General features: G+C 41.0%; 1 protein-coding gene across 2 annotated transcripts in view; it reads right to left on the bottom strand.

Annotated features, from left to right (window-relative positions):
• CREBBP (CREB binding protein) overlaps positions 1-26,250 on the bottom strand; it is a 175,561-nt gene extending 149,311 nt beyond the window's left edge. For both annotated transcript variants that reach the window (XM_054041404.1, XM_054041405.1), the window contains exons 1-2: positions 25,828-26,250; positions 60-772 (exon numbers count right to left, since the gene is read on the bottom strand). In XM_054041404.1, the coding sequence (XP_053897379.1) occupies positions 60-772; positions 25,828-25,912 (798 nt within the window). In that variant the 5' untranslated portion in view covers positions 25,913-26,250. The remainder of the gene's footprint in view (positions 1-59; positions 773-25,827) is intronic.
• Positions 26,251-26,709: the final 459 nt, after the last annotated feature.

The raw sequence follows: 26,709 nt of genomic DNA, 5'->3' as shown, positions 1-26,709 counted from the left end.
TACCTGGAGAAAAAATATGCATCTAGACACATAGAATTTATAAAGTTATATGTACATACTTTTGCCATTGCTCCTGTCTGTGCTGTGTTCAGGCCTGTGTGACCAGCCATCTGTGGTGATACTTGGGTTAAAGTCTCTGCCAGCACACTGCCTGCATTCCCTTGCATGGAAGGAGCAGAATATTGCATTCCTGCTCCCCTTCCTCTTCCAGCTGCCCCAAGAGATCCATTCATTACCTGCCCTTGTCCTTGCTGAGGCTGATTCATTAAATTGTGGCCAGAGTTACTGTTGAGAAGGCCCTGGTGAGTCTGACTGAAATTAGCATTCATACATATCCCAGGTCCAGTCTGTGATGTTGCAGGGCTGCTTGTCACCATCCCCACTTGTTTTTGTGCTTGAGAGTTCAGTGCTTGTGATGCAGGTGTGGTAGGTCCAGAGGTGCTGGCTGCCTGCTTTGCCAGGCTTGAAGCAGAAGAGTCTCCCTGGTTTAAAGGGCTCTTACCCAGAGCACCCAGATTACTAATGTTAGCACTATTCGGCTGCCCTTGGACTTGGCTACCAACTCCTTGCTGGACAGGGCTATTTGAGTTCACATTTCCAATTCCAGGATTTAGGGTAGAGCTACCATTTCCCCTTAGAAGTTCAGAAAGTTGTTTGTGTTTGGAAGCTGCATCAGGAACAAGATTCCCACTGCTGTTTAGAAGGCTTAACTCTCCATTGGGAATCAGCTCATCAGGAAGATCATTTTCCAAGTCAAACAGAGATCCAAAATCTACAAGTTAAACAGAAATGTATATAAGACACCAAATACACTGAATAGGCAAAGTGACTATAGTCTATTTGTTCATATAGCTGTATTTTAACCATAACAAGAGACATTATACGTTAACACAAATCCAAGAATGTATGCCTTATTTTACTACAATATTATACATTAATATCCACCAATATCTCCACAGGGAAAGAATGACTGCAGATGCACCAGTAATTATAGATTGTTTTTATATGGGAAGTGCATCTGCACTGAAATGTATGCAAAGTGACAAACTCTGTAAGGCAGATTAAGTGGAACTACTCCCCTCTAAATGTACATATTTGTCCTAAGTTGTTTTTGTTGTTGTTTTGCAAAACATCAGTTATGACTTCACTACAGCATCAAACAAAAGAAAATAGGTTTAACAATGTTAGCTTCCTCAAACATTTGCAAATTCAGCAGGGAACAGGAGATAACTGGCAAACTAAATTGCTCTTCATATAAGTCTTCCCTTTATTCAAGTCTCCCTAGTAAGGCATTTGATACGGTTCCACATGGGGAATTATTAGCTAAATTGGAAAAGATGGGGATCAATATGAAAACTGAAAGGTGGATAAGGACCTGGTTAAAGGGGAGACTACAACGGGTCATACTGAAAGGTGAACTGTCAGGCTGGAAGGAGGTTACTAGTGGAGTTCCTCAGGAATCGGTTTTGGGACCAATCTTATTTAATCTTTTTATTACTGACCTTGGCACAAAAAGTGGAAATGTGCTAATAAAGTCTGCGGATGACACAAAGCTGGGAGGTATTGCTAATACAGAGAAGGACCGGGATATCATACAGGAAGATCTGGATGACCTTGTAAACTGGAGTAATAGTAATAGGATGAAATTTAATAGAGAAAAGTGCAAGGTCATGCATTTAGGGATTAATAACAAGAATGTTGGTTATAAATTGGGGATGCATCAGTTGGAAGTAACAGAGGAGGAGAAGGACCTCGGAGTACTGGTTGATCACAGGATGACTATGAGCAGCCAATGTGATACGGCCGTTAAAAAAGCTAATGTGGTCTTAGGATGCATCAGGCAAGGTATTTCCAGTAAAGATAAGGAGATGTTAGTACCGTTATACAAGGCACTGGTGAGACCTCATCTGGAATACTGTGTGCAGTTCTGGTCACCCATGTTTAAGAAGGATGAATTCAAACTGGAACAGGTACAGAGAAGGGCTACTAGGATGATCCGAGGAATGGAAAACCTGTCTTATAAAAGGAGACTCAAAGAGCTTGGCTTGTTTAGCCTAACCAAAAGAAGGCTGAGGGGAGATATGATTGCTCTTTATAAATATATCAGAGGGATAAACATCAGGGAAGGAGAGGAATTATTTAAGCTTAGTACCAGTGTGGACACAAGAACAAATGGATATAAACTGGACATTAGGAAGTTTAGACTTGAAACTAGATGAAGGTTTCTAACCATTAGAGGAGTGAAGTTCTGGAACAGCCTTCCAAGGGGAGTAGGGGGGGCAAAAGACATATCTGGCTTCAAGACTAAGCTTGATAAGTTTATGGCGCGGATGGTATGATGGGATAGCCTGATTTTGGCAATTAATTGATTTTTGATTATTAGCAGGTAAATATGCCCAATGGTCTGTGATGGGATGTTAGATGGGGTGGGATCTGAGTCACTACAGAGAATTCTTTCCTGGGTGCTGACTGGTGAGTCTTGCCCACATGCTCAGGGTTTAACCGATGGCCACATTTGGGGTCGGGAAGGAATTTTCCTCCAGGGCAGATTGGCAGAGGCCCTGGAGGTTTTTCGCCTTCCTCTGCAGCGTGGGGCATGGGTCACTTGCTGGAGGATTCTCTGCACCTTGAGGTCTTTAAACCATGATTTGAGGACTTTAATAACTCAGGCATAGGTTAGAGGTTTCTTATAGGAGTGGGTGGGTGAGATTCTGTGGCTTACATTGTGCAGGTCAGACTAGATGATCATAATGGTCCCGTTTAATCTTAAGGTCTATGATAGTGTTTCAATCACTTCATGTATGTCACATAGCCACAGTATATCACCTGTAGCAAAAAGGAAAAAAAAAAAAATCTCCATCATCCAGAAACAACCAGAGATAAGTTTGTGATAAGAACCAGCAGATTACAAAGAGAGGTAATTAATGAAAAAATTACCGAGTTTGTTTATGCAACAAACTCTCCTTTCCCTATGATTGAGAACCCACACTTCACTAACATGGTTCAGTCATTAAGACCAGGATACAGTCCACCCAACAGAGCAGATGTGGCAGGCAAATTGCTGGATAAAGCATATGAAAGAGAAATTGAGCAGTGTGCAAAAGGTCTAGTGGGTAAAATTGTTAACCTGAGTCTTGAGGGGTGGAGCAATGTCTACAATGATCCTGTTGAATGGGCTTCTGTGACAACAGAAGAAGGGAATGTCTTCCTTACAGAAACAATTAATACATCAGGAAATGCACACACAGCAGAATACTTACAAGAAGTAGCAGTAAAAGCTATAACAAACTGTGATAAAAAAAATTCAAATGTCTAGTACAGACTTAGTACTAGACAATGCTGCAAATGTATCCAAGATGAGACTAAACTATTTACAAGAGAGTCCCAAGCTAATAACATACGGTTGCAGTGCTCATTTGATTCACCTCCTAGCCAAAGACTTCAGTGTTCCAGAAATAAAGGCTAATGTTGTTGAAATTGCAAAATACTTCCATAACAACCACTCTGCAGCAGCTGCTCTGAAAGATGTGGGAGGAACCAAGCTAACTCTCCCATATGTGCGATGGAACTCAGTAGTGGACTGTTTTGAGCACTATATCAAGAACTAGCCTAATCTGATGACAGTTTGTGAACAAAATCGTGAAAAATAATAGATGGCACTGTCACAGCCAAAGTTCTCAACATTGGGCTTACGAGAAATGTTGAACACATGCTGAGTACCCTGAAGCCTATTTCTGTAGCCTTCAACAAGATGCAGGGAAATAGATGGTTTATTGCTGACACTGTTGAAATTTGGAAGGAACAGAGTGAGATCTTAAAAAGAGAAATATGCAATGACAGAGTTAAATTACAAGCATTAAAAAAACGAATGGGACAAGCACTATCTCCAGCTCATTTTCTTGCTAATATTCTCAATACTTGGTACCAGGGTCAAACCTTAACTGCTGAAGAAGAGGAGTTGGCTACGATATGGACATCCAGCAATCACCCCTCCATAATGCCAACTATAATAAACTTCAGAGCTAAAGGTGAAACGTTCAAGAAATATATGTTTGGTGATGATGTTTTAAAGAACGTCACACCAGTGAACTGGTGGAAGTCACTTAAGCACTTGGATTCAGAGACTGTTGAAGTGATCATCTCACTTTTAACAGCAATAGCTTCTTCTGCCGGTGTAGAAAGAATATTTTCTTCCTTTGGACTAATTCATTCCAAACTGAGAAATTGTTTGGGACCTGAAAAAGCAGGAAAGTTTGTTTTTCTTTTCCAGATTACGAACAAACAGGAAAATGAAGGTGAAGACAACTGAGTTAGCTGCAAAAGCTAATATTTTAAGTTTCTCATGTTGACCTGGCTGACAGTCAACAATTTTTGTTTTTTTAAATAATTCATTTAACTACTTTAGTTTAAAACTATTTTAACAAAAACAAACCTGATTTTAAAAAACTTGAATGTTTAACTAAATTCAAAAATTCAAATGCTTGTTTTGCTAAAATATTATATGTTTGCTGTTGAAGAAAAAAATCCAGAATACATAACATTGTTGTTTTAGTTAAATAAAACCATTTAAATGTCTGTCAGGTGATGTTCTCCTAATACAGCATGGCAAGAAAAGCCTCCAAATATTAATGATTAACCTGTTGAATTGGAGATATTAATGAAGTCATTGGGAGTTGAACTATCTGCTTCAATTACCTTTGGTAAATGAAATAACTAAACAATCATTCATTTTCTCATATAGCTATAAAACTAATCTGAAAAGTTTTCAAAATAAATCACTTTAAAAATGTATGGTATATACCTTCTAAAAATGAAACCTACATCCATCTCTGAGTTGTGAAGAATATGTATTAAGGTTATAACAACCAACAAGAATGCACTTTTATGTAGAAATCCATGATTAAAACAAATCTTCCTGACTAGTGATTTAAATGAAATCTACCCTGTTTTAAATAAGCAACAAAGTCATCCAAAACACAGGACTGGGTGATAATGGGGGACTTCAACTACTCAGACATCTGTTGAGAAAACACAGCAGGGCGCAGATTATCCAACAAGTTCTTGGAATGTATTGGAAATTTTTTTTATTTTTTCAGAAGGTGGAGAAAGCTACTAGGAGAGAGGCTGTTCTAGATTTGATTTAGAAAAGTAGGGAGGAACTGGTTGAGAATTTGAAAGTGGAAGGCAGCTTGGGTGAAAGTGATCATGAAATGACAGAGTTCATGATTCTAAGGAACAGTAGGAGGGAGAACAGCAAAATAAAGATAATGGATTTCAAGAAGGCGGACTTTAGCAAACTCGGGGAGTTTGTAGGTAAGATCCCATGGGAAGCAAGTCTAAGGGCTGGTCTACACTTAGTCCGGACTTCGGACTAAGGTACGCAAATTCAGCTACGTTAATAACGTAGCTGAATTCGAAGTACCTTACTCCGGACTTACCGCGGTCCAGACGCGGCCAGAAGTCTCCCCCCGTCGACGCCGCGTACTCCTCTCGGCGAGCTGGAGTACCGGCGTCGATTGTGAGCACTTCCGGGATCGATCCGGGATCGATTTATCGCGTCTTAACCAGACGCGATAAATCGATCCCAGAACATCGATGGCGTGCCTCCGGACCAGCCGGTAAGTGAAGACTAGGCCTAAGAGGAAAAACAATTGAAGACAGCAGGCAGTTTTTTCAAAGAGACATTATTAGGGGCACAAGAGCACGCTATCCCACTGCATAGGAAAGACAGGAAGTATGGCAAGAGACCACCTTGGATTAACCAGGAGATCTTCAACGATCTAAAAATCAAGAGAGTCCTACAAAAAGTAGAAACTAGGTCAAATTACAAAGGATGAATATAAGGAAATAACACAAGTATGTATGGACAAAATTAGAAAGGCCAAGGTACACAATGAGATCAAACTAGCTAGAGAAATAAAGGGTAACAAGAAAACAGTCTACAAATACATTAGAAGCAAGAGGAAGACCATGGACAGAGTAGGCCCGTTACTCAATGTGTGTGGGGGGGTGGGGTGGGGGGGGGGGTGGGTGCAAAACTGGTTGGAAAACTGTTCCCAGAGAGTAGTTATCAATGGTTCACAGTCATGCTGGAAGGACATAACGAGCGAGGTCCCGCCGTGATCAGTTCTGGGTCCGGTTCTGCTCAGTATCTTCATCAATGATTTAGATAATGGCATAGAGAGTACACTTATAAAGTTCGCAGACAACATCAAACTGGGAGGGGTTGCAAGTGCTTTGGAGGATAGGATTAAAATTCAAAATGATCTGGACAAACTGGAGAAATGATGAAGTAAATAGGATGAAATTCAATAAAGACAAATGCAAAGTACTCCATTTAGGAAGGAGCAATCAGCTGCACACATACAAAATGGGAAACGACTGCCTAGGACGGAGTACTGCGGAAAAGGATCTGGGGGTCATAGTGGACCACAAGCTAAATATGAGTCAACAGTGTCACGGTGTTGCAAAAAAAGCAAACATCATTCTGGGATGTATAAGCAGGAGTGTTGAAAGCAAGACACGAAAAGCAATTCTTCTGCTCTACTCTGCGCTGATTAGGCCTCAGCTGGAGTATTATATCCATTCTTGGCGCCACATTTCAGGAAAGATGTGGAAAAATTGGAGAGAGTCCAGAGAAGAGCAACAAAAATGATTAAAGATCTAGAAAACATGACCTATGAGGGAAGATTGAAAAATTGGATTTGTTTGGTCAGGAGAAGAGAAAACTGAGACAGGACAGCATAACAGTTTTCAAGTACATAAAAGATTGTTACAAGGACTAGGGAGAAAATTGTTTTTCTTAACTGCTGAGGGTAGGACAAGAAGCAATGGGCTTAAATTGCAGCAAGGGAGGTTTAGGTTGGATGGTAGGAAAAACGTCCTGCCAGGGTGGTTAAGCATTGGAATAAATTGCCTAGAGAGGCTGTGGAATCTCCATCATTGGAGATTTTTAAGAGCAGGTTAGACAAACACCTGTCAGGGATGGTCTAGATAATACTTAGTCCTGCCATGAGTACAGGGGATTGGACTAGATGACCTGTCGAGGTCCCTTCCAGTTCTATCATTCTATGTCCTAACTTAAAAGGGCCTTTTAAAAATGTCCTCATCAACATTTTTCAATATCAAATAACTAGACTATGTGAAGGATGAATCATTCCCAAAACATTATACAGAAGAACTACATTATTTTCCTCATAAGAGTATTTTCAAAGTTAATATGCTAATACCTTCAAAAATACCCACTAATTCAGGTTTTTATTTAAATGGCCATAAGAACATTCCTGCTGATAGTGACCATATTATATAAAGTAATGATAAATGGGGACAACCCCCCAACGTCAAACTGTAAAACAATTCCCATTTTGCTTTAAGAGTGATTTCACAATTGGAAAAGGGCCTTCATTGTTCAGCCATTTCACTTTCATATTAAACCACAGTTATTTTTTAAATTACTAAACCAACATAATCATGTCCTGATTTGGGTATTTTGAATAAATGAACAGTTGACTTTGTATCTGTCCAACATTACTAAGAGCTGAAAATGCACCTTTGTCACTTGAAGGGGAATTTCCCTATAATTTTAATTTATGTTTCTTGATTGATTATTTAAATGTCTATACACAGTTCTAGATGCTTACAAGTTTTAAAATAGATCACTTTGATGGCTATACACATTAGAATACTAGCTTCATAAAAAATTGGCCTATGCCAATAAGCTTATTTATCCACAAAATAATTCATTATGCAATACTTAAGGTTGCTACACAAGTGACATAACTCCAAAAGGAAGTGGAAAAAGACATCAAAGACTAATAGTACACACCCTCTATTCCCCCACCCACTTTACCACTACCACATACTACAATCTTAACCTTAACTCAGCTCCCCTTCCCCAGATTACCACCCTCCTTTCTGCACACACCCCTTTACCAAAATGGCCCCTTCCCAATACGATTAGTTGTGACTGTTAACAGACAGGTTTTAATTAAATGAAACATTTTAGCACAGGGCATATATATCCATCAGGTCAGCAGTTTGTCATTGAGGGAGAGGCACATAATTCATATTCTAGAACAGTGGGTTTCAAACTGTGGTGCACGGACCTTGGGGGTCCCCAGACTATGTCTAAGATTTCCAAAGGGTTATGCACCTCCATTCAAAAATGTTTAGGGGTCCACAAATGAAAAAAAGTTGAAAACCATGGTTTTGGAACAAACCCTGTAGTGTATAACTTATTTGGACTTAAAAAAAAAAAAAAAAAATGAGGCAGTCATTTTCACAGATGGAGTTTAGAACCAGAAGGGACCATTAGATCATCTAGTCAAACCTCCCATACATTACAGGCCATTGTATTTCACACAGTTACCCGAATACTGAGCCCAATAATTTGAGTTTGATTGGCTAAAACATGTCTTCCAGAAAGGTATCCAGTCTTGAAGATATCAAGAGATAGAGACTCTACCACTTATCTTAGTAATTTGTTCCAATGGTTAATCATGCATTGCTAAAAACATGGGTCTGTCTTCGTTTAAATTTGCCTGGCTTCTGCTTCCAGCCATTATTCTGCTATAGTCAAGAACCTGTTAGTATCTAGTATTTTCTCCCTGCGAAGTATTTATACATGTGAGCCGGCTAGGGCAGGGATCTCAAACTCAAATCACCACAAGGGCCACGTGAGACCTAGTACATTGGCTGGAGGGCCGCATCACTGACACCCTCCTACCCCGCCCCCACTCCACCCCTTCCATGGGGCCCCGCCCCTGCCACCCCTTCCCAACTCCACCCCTCCCTGCCCCTATTCCAACCCCTTTCCCAAATCCCCACCCCTGCCCCGCCTCCTCCCCTGAGCACGCGGCTCCCTGCTCCTCCACCCCGCTCCCCTGGAAAGTGTAAGCACCTGGAGGTAGGCAGAGGAGCGGGGATGAAGCACACTGGAGGGGGCGAGGGTGGCAGGGGAGGAGAGCTTGGTGGGCCACAGCTAATAACTCTGCGGGCCGCATGCGGCCCACCAGCCGCATGTTTGAGACCCCTGGGCTAGGGTCTAGCTGCGACTCAGATTTCAGCTGAACACTCTTACATACTTATTTCCTTATTACTGCTTTCAAATTCCTGAATGCTGTTGTATACTCTTTAACTGTAACATTATCAACTTTCTACTTAGCTGATTTTTTGTTCAAACCCTACTTACTACACTGAATTTGTTAATTTCTCTTACCAACCTAGGAAAAATTACTTATTTTCTTTCCTACAGGAGATCATTGTATACCTTAAGCTGTTGTCTTCAGTTCATATTTAATCTTTTCCTTCTCTCTTCCCTACATGACCTCTTTATATTTCTCTTCTACACCGTTCTGCCTCTTTACTTTCTGCTTCTTCTCTCCCAGATTTCTCTCTACATTTCTCTTTTCTAAATTATTCCATCATCTCTCCATCCAACCCATTTCCATGTCCCACTGGCCCCAGTGAAAAACTGTAGTGCTTACTTTCAGTGCTACTTATTGCTTTCCCAAGCAACAAAGCTAAGTTGCTGATTGTTAGTTATCACTCCTGCTGTTCAGAACCTTATTCGCAACAGCAAGACTGACAAGACTCTAGTTAATTTTGATTCTGCTGAAGCTTAGTCAAGCTCTGAATAGCAACGAACATAAGAATGGCCATACTGGGTTGGGCCAATGGTCCATCTACCCCAGTGTCCTGTCCTCCAACAGAGGCCAATGCTTCAGAAGAAATTAACAGAACAGGACTATTATCGAATGATCCATATACTGTCATCCAATCCCAGTTTCCTGCAGTCAGAGGTTTAGGGACACCCAGAGAACGAGGTTGCATCCCTGATCATCTTGGCTAACGGCTACTCATGGACCTATCCTCCATGAACTTATCTAATTTTTTTTTTTAGCCCCATTATATTTTTGGCCTTCACAAAATCCCCTGAAAGTGAGTTCCATACGTTGACTGTGCATTATGTGAAGGAGTATTTCCTTTTTTTTTTTTTTTTAAACTGCTGCCTTTTAATTTCATTGGGTAACCCATGAACCAGGGGTTACCCAATTAAATTATATGGAAGGGTAAATAACACTTCCTTATTCGCTTTCTCCACACGATTAATGATTTTATAGACCTTTGTCATATCCACCCCCTCTTAGTAGTCTCTTTTCTAAGATGAACAGTTGCAGTCTTTTTAATCTCTCCTCTGGAAGTTGTTCCATACCCATAATCATTTTTGTTGCCCTTCTCTGTACTTTTTCCAGTTCTAATGAAACCATCTGTCTGCAGACACAGGAAGACAATAATGCATCAGTTTACACCTGGCCCATGTTTGAAGTTTACCATAAAAACCATAAGGGCTACAAGCTCCCCTCTCCCCTTTTTTTTTTTATTATTATTATTAAATGAAAACGTAGATGCTGAAGAGGATAATGGCACTTGCCCAACCAAACTTCCCAAATGTCAGAGAAGTATACATTTTTTTAAAGCCCGGCTCATAAAATTGCTGATGCTACACACTTGAGGAATAAAAAGAGAAATAAAAAGGAGATGAAAACAGAAGGAGAATGGGGAAAGACAACATAAGATTCTGTTTTGGTTTTTACTTTCACTTGATTTGAAAAACAACAGGGCGGGGGGAGGGGGGGAAGAAGGGAACAGTCACTGCCACCAACCATGGTTACGGCTAAGATTGTGTCATGGATATTCTTAGTAAAGTCAGGGACAGGTCATGGGCAACAAAGAAAAATTCATGGAAGCCCGTGACCTGTCCCTGACTTTTACTAAGAATATCCATGATAAACTGGGAAGGGACTGGGGCAGCTGCGGGTGGCTGGGAGCTCTGGGGCCCCCACTACCCGTGGGGGCTCAGAGTTCCTGGGGCTGCCCTGCCCTGCTGCTGTCGCAGGAGAGCTCCGGGGGCCCCCCTGCCACTGCCGCAGAGGGGAGCCGTCAGTGTCCCCCTGCCCCTCTGTGGTAACAGGGGGCTGCGGGGGTACCCCTGCCACGGTGGGGAGCTGCAGGTGTCCCTCTGCCCCAGGGCAGTGAGCTGCCGGGGTCCCCCTGCCGCTGCCACGGTGGTCAGGGAGCTGCCCGGGCACCCCCGCTGCCCATGGCAGCTGGGTACCTCAGGCAGCGGGATACCTCAAAGCTCACTACCGCAGCAGGCAGTGACAGGACCCTGCAGCTCCCAGCCTCAGGGGCTGAAGTCACGGATTCTATGACTTCCAGTAACCTCCGTGACAAAGTCATGGCCTTAACCATGGTCTTCAGCAAGTCAGTAAGGCCAAAATTTTCTTTGGTGCCAAAAAGCTAGACACCCAAATCTATACTTAGGCAACTAAATAAATGACCTAGTTTTCAATGGTGCTGAGCATCTGCAATTCCCATTTATTTAGGTGCCTATATATGGGCTTAGGTGTACCTGTAGGCACCCAAATTTGGAAGTTTTAGCTACTAACTTCTCTGTAACTAAGGCCTTCTCTACACTGAAAAATTACACACAACTATGTTGGTCAGGAGACTGAAAAACCCGTATCACTGACCAACATAGCTATGCTGACACATCCTCCAGTGTAGATACAGTGATGCTGACAAAAGATGGCTTCCATCAACTCAGCTAACTTCATTTGGGGAAGTGGTGTTCCTACACCGGACAGAAAAAAAAAAAAAAAAAAAAAAACACCTTTGTGTCAGTGTAGGGTGTATTTACACTTCAGGTCTACAACGGCATAGCTATGCCAGTACAGTCTGTGTAGTGCAGACATACCCAGTTTCTCCATTCACAAAATGAGGATAACGATGCTTTGCAAAGCTCTGATACCAACAGATGGAAAGCATAACGTAAGTACCCTAAGCTTCATCTTCCTTGCTCACTGTGCATGCTCTTGGGAGACCTGAGAGCCAAGTACTCACACACCATAAGGACTGGAAGAATTTTTATAAACATAATACAAAAGATAAGAAAATGCAACAGAAGACATCCGCTGAACACCTAAAAAGATATTATCCATTCCTGATGTCCTGCAAAATGAGACAAATCTATTCTAAACAATGGAATGTTTGTGCCTTATTGACAATCAAAAGCAAGCACGTAAGAAAAAACAAGCATAAAGCTTAACACCGTAGATTTGTAAACATTCAGTATTCAATTCCCATTAAGATAATGATTCCGTTTCCTGTTTTTATATTTCAGTCGGTAGTGTTGTGTTCACTAAAAAAACAACCCATCAACATACAGGATCCATTTTAAAATAGTTATAATAAAATGCAATAGAACACGAGTTTGCATATGCACTTTTGCTACAAATCCATAAAGGCAAGTGATTCTCTCAGCAGCTATAAAAAATCCTCCTTGCCAAAATGGCTGAGTAAGTGACCCAATTCTCATGTTAGATGAACACACTCACTCCCCCTACCCCCCCCCGCCCACAAAAAACAAAAATCTAATCTCAAACACAATTGCTTACATTCAAACTTTTCTGTTAGTTTCTATTATGTCTGTCATTTTCAAATCCAAGGAATGTCAGCAGTTATCAAGAGACTGAAGTAAAACGTCTTGGTTCTGAATCCAAAAAGTGCAGGTCCAAAAAGTGCAGACTAGTCACTTAGCCTGAGTGATCAGCATCCAGGTCTGAACACCCCCATTAGCCTGCCTGAGTGTGAAGTGCCATCCTGCAGAACTCTACCCAAGTTACTGTGTCCTCACTGGTGCGGCACTCTTCCTTGTATATTGCTAGGCTTTCTGGGGGGCATCCTACAGTTCTCTGGGCTGCAGTAAGCTCTATGGTTCTTTCCCAATGAATTGTGGGATATTCTGTCTGTCCTTCCGGGCACAGAGGGAAATGTTGGAAAGCACTGAAGCACTATCTACAATCAACTGATTTAGCCTGTGTGCTCACTTCAAAACAGGGAGGTTACCAGCTTGAGTGAAAGCAGAACCCAAACTCTAACCCACAACCTCAGCTGTGCTAGCTATCCCAGTTTTCAAACTTTCAAGCACCTCTTAACTCTGATGAGTGACTTGTGTGTGGGGGGGGATGGAGAGTGGTAAGGGCCAACGCCCAAGTAAGAGCCCAGACTAACTCTGCAGTGAAGACATACCAGAAGAGAAATCAGTGTTGCCAACTCTTGCAATTTTAATCACAAGTATCACAATATTTGGTGTTTTTCTTAAGAGCCCCAGCCCTTACAGGAATGTGATTCAGTGAGAATTTCAGCTTTCATATACAAAAAGTTCCTATCCCTTCATTGCACAGAACAGTTTACAAATGTAACCCAAGTGTACCCTACAATCTCAAAATCCAATTTGTAAAATCTCAGGATTTTTAAGCCCATCTCATGATTTTGGTGGATACCGCTAGAATCTCATTTTTGAGGAACCATAGGTTTTTATGAAGAATCCAAAACCTTCTGATCACCAAAAGAAAAGGATCCTACATCTAGAGCACATAAGCACAAAGACATATCAGTAATTGCTATCAACACTTAGTATTTTCAATAGCAGCCTATAATGATCCTGATATTTGGAGATAAACTACTTACTACCAAGTTTCTCTTTGCAACCCTGACCTTGTATAAAGTAGTGTCTTTCTAGACTAAGGGATAGTCTACGCTGGGATCTTACATCAGCACAGCTACATCTCTCAGGGATGTGAAAAATCCACACCCCTGAGAGACATAGCTATATCGACCTAACCCCAGGTGAAAACAGTGCTTGGTCGACAAAAGACTTCTACCACCTCTTGGGAAGGCGGATTATCTATGCTGACAGTATAGGCAGTGTCTACCATGAAATGCTAGAGCAGCGCAGCTGTCACATATTCAGTGAAGACATATCCTAAGCTACAGAGAATTTATACAAACACTTACAAAAGAGAAAATTATTTGCTTTAGAATTTTGTATTTTTTTAATTTAACTTTCTGAAAGTTAAATGTACACCACCTTTTACATTTTAGAAAAATTAATTGATTGAAACAACCTTTTAAATTCAAATTGTAATCTAGTCAGAAAAAGCAGCAAAGTAATAAATCAATATTCAGACAGAATATGATGGCCATGTCTCTGCATGTTAATTTTTAGTTAATTATTTGGGGCTGTTTTATGAGGTCAGTTTAAAATTAACATTCTTGTCATTTGTGTAACCAAACTTAGGTACTGGTATGTCACATTGTGTATGAGACTGAAAATAATCCAACTACCTTAAATTCAGAAAGAATTAACGTCAGTGTTTGGAGAATAGCTTGTTTCCCTCAACTCCCAATAATCAGTAAGGTTTGCTTTTATTTTTTTAAACAAAGACACCAGTTTCTTTTTTTAAGTTTACTCTATTCCATACTTACTGAAAACAAAAATGTTTCTTCCTTGTTACAGAACTAGGGATTGCTGATCCTCCAGTTCGGTCACTAGGAAGCAGCAGAGCTGTCATGAAGGTGGCACAGGCTGGCTACTGTCTCACTGACTCCTGTATCAAATACAGTACTCTCAAAGCTAAAACCCATACTAAAATTATGGTAAATGCAAGCAAAGTCTCTCTTAAGAGTAATGACCCTAGAAAGATAAATGTTAACAAAGTACAGTTAAGGTCCTTGGCTTCGGGGAGGGTTGGTGGAGCAACAGACTAGTTTGAGGAAACTGAGATAAGGAAAGTCTCTCAGGTTAGTGTCTCCTATCCTTAACAGGTGGGCTATAGTGAGCAGTGCTGATGGGATTAGTGGGGGGGAGGGAAAAAACAGTCTTTGATAGAGATTAAGGTACTTCATACATCTATTCTGTTAGTCTCAAAGGTGCCACAGGACCCTCTGTTGCTTTTTACAGATTCAGACTAACACGGCTACCCCTCTGATACTTCATACATCTAGATCAGCATGTCTCAAACTGAGATTGTGCCTCCAAGGGGCAATAGACAATGCTAAGAGTTAACTACTTTGGACCACCTGCACCCCATCCTCCCCCATCAAATCACTCAAATGGCTTCATGCCATTTTACAATTATGCATCCTTGAAGCAGAGCAGTGCAGGAGGGAGGGACAGAAGGGAAGGGGGCAAGAAGCTGAAGCACTCTGTGGAGGAAGTCTAGGTTGGATACTAGAAAAACTATTTCATTAGGAGGCTGTGGAATCTCCATCTTTAGAGGTTTTTAAGGCCCGGTTTGACAAAGCCCTGGCTGGGATGATTTAGTTTGGGTTGGTCCTGCTTTGAGCAACACGTTGGACTATATTACCTCCTGAGGTCTCTTTCAACCCTAAGCTTCTAGGATTCTATGATTCACTCCACTCAATATCCATCCAAGGCACCTCAACCCTAATCCTACAAAGGATTCTGGGATTGGGGTTAAAGCAATAAAACTGTAGCTGGTTTTAGAGTGGAGAAAGTCTGGAAAAATCATGATATATTTCATGCCTGGGGTAAATCTTGTAATCTTGGACCTGATGGCTGTTGCAGAGACAAAGCTTCCACACTGTACATTAGGTATAAAGCCTTGTGGAGACCGTAGTAAAGAGTGTATGGAATATTCATGCATTAGATGTTTGGACGGCTGCACCTGAGAAGTTCTCTAATCTATTTCCATTTTTTGTTTGTATACTGAGAAAAAAGGAAAAAGACTTATTTATTACATTTTTTCTCCATTCTTGGATGGCATCTTCAGCAGCTTGGATACTTACGCTGCCATTTGCTTCTCAGAGAGAGAATCAATCGCATTTAGAAGGGACACATTTTCCATTGTATGAATACTTACTACTATTATCAGATCATTTCTTGTGTTCAGCCAACCACCATCCATTAATATCACTGTTGATTCTTTAGTTCTTTGTTTATTTTTTCCTGTTTTTCCACATGCAGTATTTAGTGGATATACAAACTTAGATCTTCCTGGAAGACTATATTCTAAGCAAAATACTTCAACTGTTTTTTTTTTTATTTATTGTTATTCTGATGCTATTTAGCATAACAGACAAGTGACACTACCAAAATCAGGGTGGGACATTTCAGATTTTATGGCATAACCTTCCACTGATCTGTGTCAATGTTGGATTTCCAAGATGAACACAAACCCACTAACCATGCTACTCTCTCCAGTCTGTCCCATTCCCATCACCTCTAGACACCCAGACAGTTTAATAAAACTCTTATTGTTTCTAACAGGCATAAGCACACTTAGGTCCTCAACACTCAACTTTTTAGAACAGTTAAAATTTCATGCACAAAAATATTAGAGCCTATTTCCAGTATCAAAATTATAGAACAGATACACATACTATATTCATTTAAATGAATGAGTGTAATAGATGTTCAAAGAAAATGAACAATTTAAAAAACAACTGATTTGATTTTTTCCTGAAAAACACCTGGCTTTTCTACAGCAGAATATGATTTTTTCCCAACTCTTGGGGTATACTTGGTTGGTGGATTTTTTTTCTTGGAAAAACGGTGCAAAAATGACTGCATGCAAAAGTAGTACTTATCTTGAAAATGGAATCTTGTAAGCCACAGCCTGCATAACAGAATAGGTGACTGGATAACTATCCAGACTCCTTTGCACTTGAACTTCTGAACACCTTTCTTGAAAGACAGAATCTGGTTTGCCCATTTCTGAGCCAGTGCATCAGTTACCAAGGCTCTCTTCTATGGTTACTCTAGAGAAATAAAACTGATACCATGAATAAGTCCATCTTTACAAAAGAATCCAGCTTATTAGGGAGCCTACTGAGAAGAGGGCCACAAACAGAGCAAGGCCATGAGCACAGAACAGTCTCCCTTCCAACCCCCCAATATAACAGAGAGGGTGACTTTGACCTTTGAGCAGGGATGGTCTCCTTTTATTCTGCCATTTTCTCTTCTAGCAACACAGTGGTATCCCAGACAAGAGGAATGGCAATCAGATCTTTGGGTAAAAGTGGAGATGTGTGGTGTAAATAGTCAGAGATAAAAAGGACACTCCCAACTCAAAATGTAGTTAACCTCAAAATGTGAGTTAAAAGTAATTTCAGGGCCAACATTTTCCTATTTTTAAAAAAAAAAAATTGCCCTGTCCCTGGCTGCTGTGTGCAAAACCCAAACAAAGGAGGAACTGACTGACTCCTCAAATACTGAAACTGATTGCACAAAGTAAAATAATTGAAAGATTTAGATAAAAAATGTTTTCTTCTATAATATAAAGGGTCACATTTGCTATTTCATAAATTTACCTGACATGTACTAGCTTGAGGTTTAAGAATATCAGTCAGGGTTAAAAAACCCTTCACTCCAATAACTCCAGTTAACATTCACAGTTAACAGCCAGAAGTAAAAATGAAAAACGGGGGTAACACCCAGGTGAGAAACCAACCTTCCCCTACCTCGAGCTGCCAGAAAGAAGACAGCAGTGGAATTCCTATCAAGATGCTTGCCATAGACTCATCATTGGAGTAGTGAGTAATCACCTTTCAAATCAACCTCTGGTTAGGTGTCTCAATTGGATTCCACAAAAACTTTAACAGCTGAAAGGTAAAAGCAGCACACTTGCTCTGCTTCCCTCTGACACCAAAGTGCCTCCTGCTGCTGAGTGATGTGCATTCTCCACAGCTCCATCCCTTCTCCGGCTGCTGCTAGAGGTGTATCTTCACTACTCAGATCCTCTCAGTCCCTCTGGTCCCGTGAGTAATTCCAGATCCTCCTTCTGCTACTGCTCATATTTCAAAAGCATCAGCAAAACTGATGTGATTTTTGTCACATCAAGCTGCCCACTGGATTCCGAAAAGCTACAGCCAAAAAACATGTCATTTTTTATTTGCTGTAGCTTGCAAATGCTCTGAACAGCAGCAAGGGCACTGAAGCTATCTATCCACTGACCAAGACGACACACTATTAGTTCCAAACATAAACTTAGTATAAGATTATCTTTACAGCCATAAAGACTAGAAATTTCAGGGTTTTAAAATTAAATCTCAAAATTTGTCACTCACCTAGGAAAGCTTCCTGTCTCACCACAAGTGACACAGTGAATGCATTTTTTCAGCCTTGCTTGTAACAGCAGGTAAAACATTTTCACACACAGAATTTAAGTTGATTCTGGTCTTCTAAAAAGGTGGAATTATGAGAAAAGAATGTTTAAAATTAAAAGCTGGCTCTTACTGAAAGAAGCATGAAATGCACGAACTGTATGGGACAGAAAGTCAACAGGCGAGTCCCTTTGGTTTAGCCTCCATAAACTGACAGCTCTGCAGCCTCCACATAGTGCAGTGAAGGAGAGACAACCCACCTCTGAAGAATGAACAGATACTAACTCAAGGGGAGGAAATTCTCTTGCCAGGCAAATATTTGTAGTGCTGCATAACTGTAAAATTACTGTCAAACGTCAGACATGTAGCACAATAGTTACTATTTATTTTGTTTTTAAATTAGCTTCAAATTATTTTTTCGGCAACTGGCAATATTAAAGGGGTGAAAAGTCTACCTGCTCATATCTCCTTTTGAATCACAAAAGCTCCTAAAGCATTTCTTTCTGTTCAAGGAAATGTGGGGTTTACATTCCTTCATCTAAAAGGATACATCAATTTAATGCAACTATACCCTCATTATATATACACATTATATTCTGAAAGTCTCTCCCACAAACTGTCTTCTTAATATAGATATACAATACACATATTTAGATGTAATTTAATCATTACCGTAACCTACTATAAAGGATAATTTTAAGCAACATTATAAACCAGCAAACCCATGACACATTGTAAAAATTAACAAAACTTATGCTCTTTACTGCTCCTTTAGGTTGTATAAATGTGGCCTCAAATGTTGTATTTTTATGTTAAATTCTAAATCCCTGAAGGGCACTTTTTCCTTTGCTTGGCAACTTAGCTTTGAGAGCCTGTGCAAAAGCGTACAGCACTGAAGCATATTCCAAATATACATAAGAAAGAGATCACATGCCCACAGTAGACTTGGAAACAGTGATTTTATACACTTTACTGTAAGAAACCTTCAACTTTCAATGTGCTGCATAAAAATACCAACATCATCATACTAGAATGATAGTCAACCCTGTGTAAAGCACTATGGTCCTGAACCTGCAAGAAGCCAAGTAGTCTCAATTCCCATTTACTTCAATGAGTTGAGGCTAGTCAGCACCATCAAGATGGTGGCCCTTATCCTGTATAACCATACAAAGATTCTGTACATCTTTGAACTGCATCTCTGAAATTTAGGGGGGGAGGGGGAACTGTTGCTACTACAAAATAGATTCAAATTCAATATTTAGAAGATCCTAGTTTTGTATTAATTCATGGCTTTATCCCATAAGAGTACACAAAAGCAGAAATTACACAAAGAGGAAGTGAACACACCCCAATTTATCATTAAGAATAAGGGTAACTCCTGAAATAGTGAGATGCCTGCTTATATGTGGCAGAAAAATGTATCCTGACCTAGGATGCTCCAACTTCCTTCTCACTGCGCAAGAGAAGACTGCTGCCCCAAAACATTGCACCAAACATGCTTTTAACAACAGATAAGAACTAAATTATTTCTACCTATGTGATTGGTGGGGATGATGTAGGCCTTTCACCTCTCAGACAAAACCGTTCATTTTGCTATACAGTAACTCCCCACTTAACGTCCTCTTGTTTAATGTTCTTTCGATGTTACGTCCCTGCTCCATTACAGAACATGGTCGTTTAAAGTTGTGCAATGCTCCCCTATGTCCACATAGGGGGCATACGGGAGCTGCCAGCTTTGTCCACAGCTGGCAGCTCCCCTATGCCCCCCCCCCCCAGCCTCACTCCTCCCACCAGCCTCCTGAACACCCCAAGATAGCTGATTGCCGTGGGCAGGAGGCGAGAGGAGCAGGGGGAAGGCACTGATCCGCAGGGTCCGCTGACAGGTGAGAGGCGCTGTGGGGGGGGCGTAGGAGGGCTGACGGGGGGGCTGCCAGCCTGTTAAATACCTGTATTAAATTGCATATAATGCCTTTTGTCTGGCAAAAAAAAAAAATTCCCTGGAACCTAACCCTCCCCCCAGCCCCTCTTTACATTAATTTTTATGGGGAAATTGGATTCGCTTAAAGTCGCATTTTTCAGGAACATGCTACAATGTTAAGTGGGGAGTTACTGTATCAGACTTACTCTGGGAGTTCTCACCAGGTCATACTTGATACTATGCTTATACACCTGTTATTTTATTATATGAATACTGAAAAGTTATTGCACTAAAAGTGTACATTGTATTTACCAAGCGGTTTAAATTTTGGAGTAGAAATTTATTTTTCTCTTGTGTGCCAAAGGAGAAGGTAAATGCAAGATGAAGTGGAGTAGTGACAGACTATTAATTACATCTGGTTCAGAATTTAATATTTAGTAACTTGCAGCAATAATTAAGATGACAGTTCTCTTCTGCAAAAACAACGAGGAGTCCTTAGTCTTTAAGGTGCCACAAGGACTCCTCATTGTTTTTGCTGATACAGACTAACACAGCTACCACTCTGAAACCAGTTCTATTCTGGCTTTCACACAGTTTTTGCACAGTTTATGATGCTTATAACGTGCATGAATTAACAGAAGTTTTTCAAGTTGAAAGTGTAAACCAAGTAAAGAAGAAGATGTCAGATTCCTAAGCTGTCCCAGTTATTTCACCGTACAGGGCCATAACCTGAATTTCTTCTGCTGCTGTTTCATAAAAACAAAGTTTTGCTTATGTAGCAAGATTTTTGTATGCATCTTTCTTCACATTTTATTATTAGAGACATTTGCATGAAAACAAGATCATTGTTTAATAGTTCATCTCTTCTGACTACTTATTCTTCATCTGAAGTCATAACATTCTGTTTGATACATCACATTGATTGCTGTGGAAATAACTGTGATGGTATGGACACATGGTTATGACCAAGTCAGGAAACTACAGCAGGAACAGAAATGGAATCACCTCTACAAAGAAAGCTTCAAGAATTACCCTAACAGATAGCAGGAGACCTCAAAGGTGCAGCAAAGTGTGCCCCCTCATCCACAACCCCTAGATCAGTGGGTCTCAAACTTTTTAACTGGTGACCCCTTTCACATAGCAAGCCTCTAAGTGCAACATCCCCCACCCCCAAACATTAAAAACACTTTTTTATGTATTTAACACCATTATAAATGCTGGAGGCAAAGCCGGGTTTGGGGTGAAGGTTGACAGTTCATGACCCCCCATGGAATAACTTCGCGACCCCCAGTTTGAGAACCCCTGCCCTAGATTCCTGTCTATGTTCTGCAAAGGATTACACATGGGTAATGTGTCTGTTCCACAGCACAAGGCAGAATTTATCCTGACATTTATAAAGCCATAAAAAAATGCACCCATTGATAAACTTCTGGGCACATGTACAATTAGAATTCAAAATATAATTTCAAAATGAATTCCAAATTAACAATGCAAAACACAAAATACCTCCCATATGAACTTCCATGCAAGATCATACCTGTAATCCATTTAGTATCCTACCTCTGACACAGGGTTATCATCATATGCTTTAGAGGACAGTGCAAGAAACCCCATAATGGATAATTTTGGAATAAGATGCCAAGTGGAATTTCTCTTCTGAACATCATGCTGTTAGTATGTTTTTCTTATATCCCAACGCATAAGTTTTTTATCTCATTTATATATTTTTATCTTATCTAGTGTAACTCTGGGTGTTCTCATCCAAACACATAATCCATTTTTGAATCCTACTGAGCTCTTGGTCTGAATTACATCTTATGGCACTGAGTTCTATAGTTCCATGCGGAAGAAACTTTTTGACATGCTTTAAGTGTCATGGGAAAAGTTTTCAGGATAATGGAATGCAATGTGTTGCAAATAAATGAAAATACATTCTACAGAACAATTTAAAAACACAATATAAAGCATTTCTTCTTCATCTGTACCTTTTTTCCCAGAAAAGCATTTATTTCATAATTTTTTCTCAGCAGAATTCAAATGCGCTAACTACTGTTGGGACTGTGCATGAATGTAAATCCAAGAAAGTCTTGTATTGTATAAGTGACCTTTTGTGTTTGCACATTTGATCATACAGGCAGTAAGTTTCATGGAAGCAAATTTTATTAGCTGTGCATAACAGTTAATGCTTTTAAAGTATATATACACATGGCACACAAAAGGAGATAGGTTTAAACCACTTTGTAAAGTCATATGAATTCACAGTTAGGTACATGAATATTTACTCCCATAGTCTGGTTTAATTTAAATAGAAGGTATTATCTTAAAGATTTCAGGGCCTTAAAAACTGGATGATTTTTATTAAACTAACTTCTTTTAAACTGAAAGAAATGATACCTGAAGTACATATCCATATTTCTTGGGTACAGTGTAGAAAAAAAGGTCAAAGTAAAATGTGTATACTTCTTAAAAGTGTTTTAGTTAAAAAAATAATGAATAGGAAATACAGCTAATTTAAAAGTATGCAGATTAATTAATAACAAGGTCTTTTTTTCTATTTTAAATAATTTGAAATATACTAAAATATTTATGTTTAAAAAATTTATACACCGGACAGTCACAAAACGTCATTAATTGTCACAACTACTTGTTTGGATGTTTAAGAAACAGACATAATTATTAATCAGTACATAATCTGAAGTTGTAAAAAAACACCAGGCAATTCAATGTTGAAACTGCAACTTATTAACTCACTTGAGCCATCCTAACTTCCCTAAATCAGGTGAGTGTAAACATTTAAATTTTTAAAGATTATAAAAAAAACAATTTGAATGACTATAATTATTAGTTCTTGAAAATAATACATTTCTACAGCACCAAAAGTTTGCAAGGCATTTAACAAATACAGATGCATTCCCTTGTTTGCACCATAGTATACAGTAGTAAAAAAAAAAAAAAAAAAAAATCACAGCAGCCACATTATATTGGCGCTTTTAGGCATCTTAAGGAATGCCCATTTTGCTACATCTTTATATAAAATGCTACTAATTAATACATCATCAGTGCCCACACAGCATGCATTGGCTCCAGAGATGTTAATTTAAAAATCTGGATGGTTTACTGTACATCATGCCAAAATGTGAATACTAAAATACTAAATGATTATGGCCCTCAAAGATTAAAATTAACAGACTGCAATAACCAGGTTACCATAAACCTACTTTTTATATTAAATATTTTTATGAAGACTTTACAATTTAGGTGTTATGAAATAAATACCAGATGAAATGAGAGTTAAATGCTTAAAGTTGTGCAACAAGAAAGTGACTTAGTATTTAAGAAAGAAATAATTATACAGAAACAAAACGCATTGATCCTTCCTCCTGGTTAGGTAGATAAATGAAATCCCTTTCCCGTGGATATTTTAAAAACTCATTAGCTGAGTTATATGGATGAAACTTGGCAATTAGTGGGCAGCTAGCTGTATTCCCAGTAACTAGCTTTGATTAGTGTACTGTGTAGCTGTTCTAAGAACACAAGCACCTTAGTAATCCAACTAATATACTGACTTATGACATATACACTGTATTAATTCTATCAATATACCTTGATTTTCTACTGTTAATAAAATGCTAAATCAAAGTGTAATTTTAAAATTTACAGAACTATGACATTAACAAAAAAGTTCACAAGACTAACTTCAATCACACAAACATTACTCCAATACACTAAGGAAGATTTGCCTCAAACAATTCTTACATCACCCTAGAATAAATGGAAAGAACCAAAATTCTACATATTCTAATCTCAAGGAAAACGGGCTGCTTAAATCTAACTGCTACAGAAAGCAGCATGTGAAAGAGAAACAAGGAAGAACTTAGCTATAAATAATGGTATTTTCATTAAATTTTTAGTCCAATCCTGCAATGGGACTACTCACAATAGTAAAATTAAGCATGCCTGTAAGCATTTCCAGGACTGAGGCTTTATCCATCATTCAATAGCAGAATATACAGCCTGCTAGGTTTGAGTGATGTGCCCTCAAAAGCATCAACCAGAGCAACTGGTCAAAGGCAACTTTCACAGTTGCAACACTACTTTGTTATTAAACCAATGGGCAAGAAGATCCCATTTTAAGTTCAGAGTTTTCAGTAATATTTTACATAAGAACCCTAACAATTTGTATTGCCTACTAGCAATGGCAACAAATATAAAAACATTTAATTGGAAAAAGCACTTTCAAAATACTTAAGATCAACAACAAAACCAATGCTACCTGCAACTTTTTTAATCTTAATTTTTATCTTTAAAGTTATTTTCGACATTGTGCCTACTGAGATATTCCTATTTGTCAGACATGTAGTACTTGCTCTGACACTGTCATTTTTCCATTGACCAAGGCCCTAACTCCGCAAACACTTTTGCACATGCTTAACTTTATCTACCGGAGTGATTCTGTTTAGAGACTACCCACATGAAAAATTAGCACACAGTTTCTCTTTAAAATTAGAACATCCAAAATTATCACCTTCAAACTTCACACTGTTTCAAATATTTTACCTATTGTTGTTACAACCTAAAGTGACTGAAAGAGTAGAAAAAGTTATTTCAATTTTTTTAATTTACATGGTGCATTTCACAGCAGTGTGTACTGTCATTCACTGTCAACTCCAGTCAGTTCCAAAAAGACTAAAAATGGCTAAGTACTACACCTGACCTAGAGTTCTTTTGCCAATTTTTGTACATTTTCTTTTTCAAGAGTTCCTCTGCTCCCCACCTGTTATGTGAAAGGCTCAGAGAAACAGCAAAGATGGCTGAAAGACAACCTGCTGTCAAATTTACACCACATTAATGTGCAAACATTACAAAACTAGTGGGGGTGTTTTCAGATATACAAGATAATGTACCATACAACTGAAATGCTTAACAAGATATGCACTTTTTTTTTAAGGAAAATTGCTCAGAGCAGACTGAGTCAACCATTTATTAAACCCAGTTTTTAGTTAAGAACAGGTTCGTAATAATACATTCAAGGATTAAACTGGATGCACAGACAAAAGAAATGTGTGTACACTGCACAGAGTTATATTTTAAGGGAGGAAATTTGCCAGCCCATAAAATACTCTGACCCAGGGTGTTTAAAAACGACATCATGTGCTCTGAAAAAAACACTATTATCCAAAGCCAAAACTTTTGAAAGCAGTTACTGTGAACGAAAAACGCATACTGTACTTCTCTGAAGCACTTCACACTGATTCCCACATATTTATACCGCATTTCTGAACAGATAGGAGCTATTCCATCACACTGGGTAACTATGCGGTTTTGACAAAGTTATACATGCACAGGCTATGCAGGAATAAATCTGTCTGAATACACGTTTACCTGAGAAACCAAAAAAGCCTCTGAAGATGTTGCCTCAGTCCGAGAAAAACATAGAAATTCTAAAGTTCTGGTTGACTCTTATCGTTAACTTGCACTTGTTTCTCAGGCACAAACAAGTGCAAGGTGAGGCTGGAACAATCCCCCTCGCTTCCGTCAGCTCTTACTACGCCCTAGAGCCCTTCACTGTTTATAGGTCTATGGTTACGGGATGAAGTTACACACAGGGTCCGACCGAGCGACCATGGAGCTCAGCTGGACGAGCCCCAGGAGGCAGTTGCAGCTCTCCGGCAGGGCAGCCTCCGCTCCTGCCCTGTCAGCTGGCAGGGGGGCGGGGACCCCGCTAAGTGCGAGTCACCCTGGCCGGTTCCGCGGGGAGGCTCGTTTCTCCCGATCTCGGGCAGGGTCTGCACCTGGGGAATGCTGCGCGCACCCCAAGGAGACGGCGGCTCTGGTGTATAAGCGACCCCCATGAAGCCGCCCCCTGCCCGGTTCCGAAGAAGTGGAGCTGCGCTACGCTGGGCTACCCACCCGTCCCCCTCTGCCCCCGACCCCCTCACCTGTGCTGTCGCTGGCGGAGAAGCCCGGCGAGTTGAGCTTGGCTCGCTTGGGGTTGGGCGGCCCGTCCAGTAAGTTCTCCGCCATGGTAGCCGGCTCGGCGGTCACAGCTCCAGCCCCGCGCCGCCCGCCGGGGCCGCCCGGATCCTGCGCTCCCGGCCTCGGGCAGCAGCCAACAGAGACTCCGCGCGGAGCGCCTGGGAAAACTCGGCCGAGCAACAGCGCCGCTCAGTGCTCGGCCGGCGGCGGCCCCCGCTGCCCCATGCCCGGGCCGGGCCGCCGCCGCAGCAGGCCGCAGGGAGGAGGGCTCGGGGCGGGGTAGGGAGAGAGCCCAGCGCCCCCTCCCTGCCTGGCTCGCTCCTCCCGGCCGCTCCCCCTCCCTGCCGAGCGAGGAGGTGCCCGGATGGCGGCTCAGTCAGTCACTCAGGGAGCATAGCGCCCCCCCACCCCGCTCCTCCTCGCCCCGTCCCCTCCCCTCCGAGCGGGGGACTCGCCCCGGCCCCGCGCCGGGCCCTCACTCGGCCCCTCGACCCCCGCCCGCCCAGGAGCAGCCGCCACCGCCGGCAAGAAAAACAATGAGCGCAGCGCGGCGGCCGCGGCGGCCACTGCTCCCGGTCCCGGCGGCGGCGCCCGGCTCGCCCCTCGGCTGGCGCTGCCCCGCTGGCCGAGCCCGTCTGCCCCTCCGCGGCGCTCCGTGCGGCTGCCCGTGCCCCGGCGGGCGGCCCCGCTGCCCTGGCCCGGCCCGGCCCGGCCCCGCTCCCGCCCGCGCCGCGCTCCGGCTCCGCGACAAGATGGCGGCTGTTGATTCCTCAATTAAAAAAAAAAGTTTTTTTTTCTCTTCTCTTTTCCAGGGACCATGGGGGCGGGGCAGGGGCGGGGCCTGC

This window comes from Malaclemys terrapin, chromosome 10, assembly GCF_027887155.1.
Source record: "Malaclemys terrapin pileata isolate rMalTer1 chromosome 10, rMalTer1.hap1, whole genome shotgun sequence".
NCBI classification, from domain to species: domain Eukaryota; kingdom Metazoa; phylum Chordata; order Testudines; family Emydidae; genus Malaclemys; species Malaclemys terrapin.
Note: the sequence above shows the minus strand (reverse complement) of the source record. Positions and strands in the feature narration are given on the sequence as shown.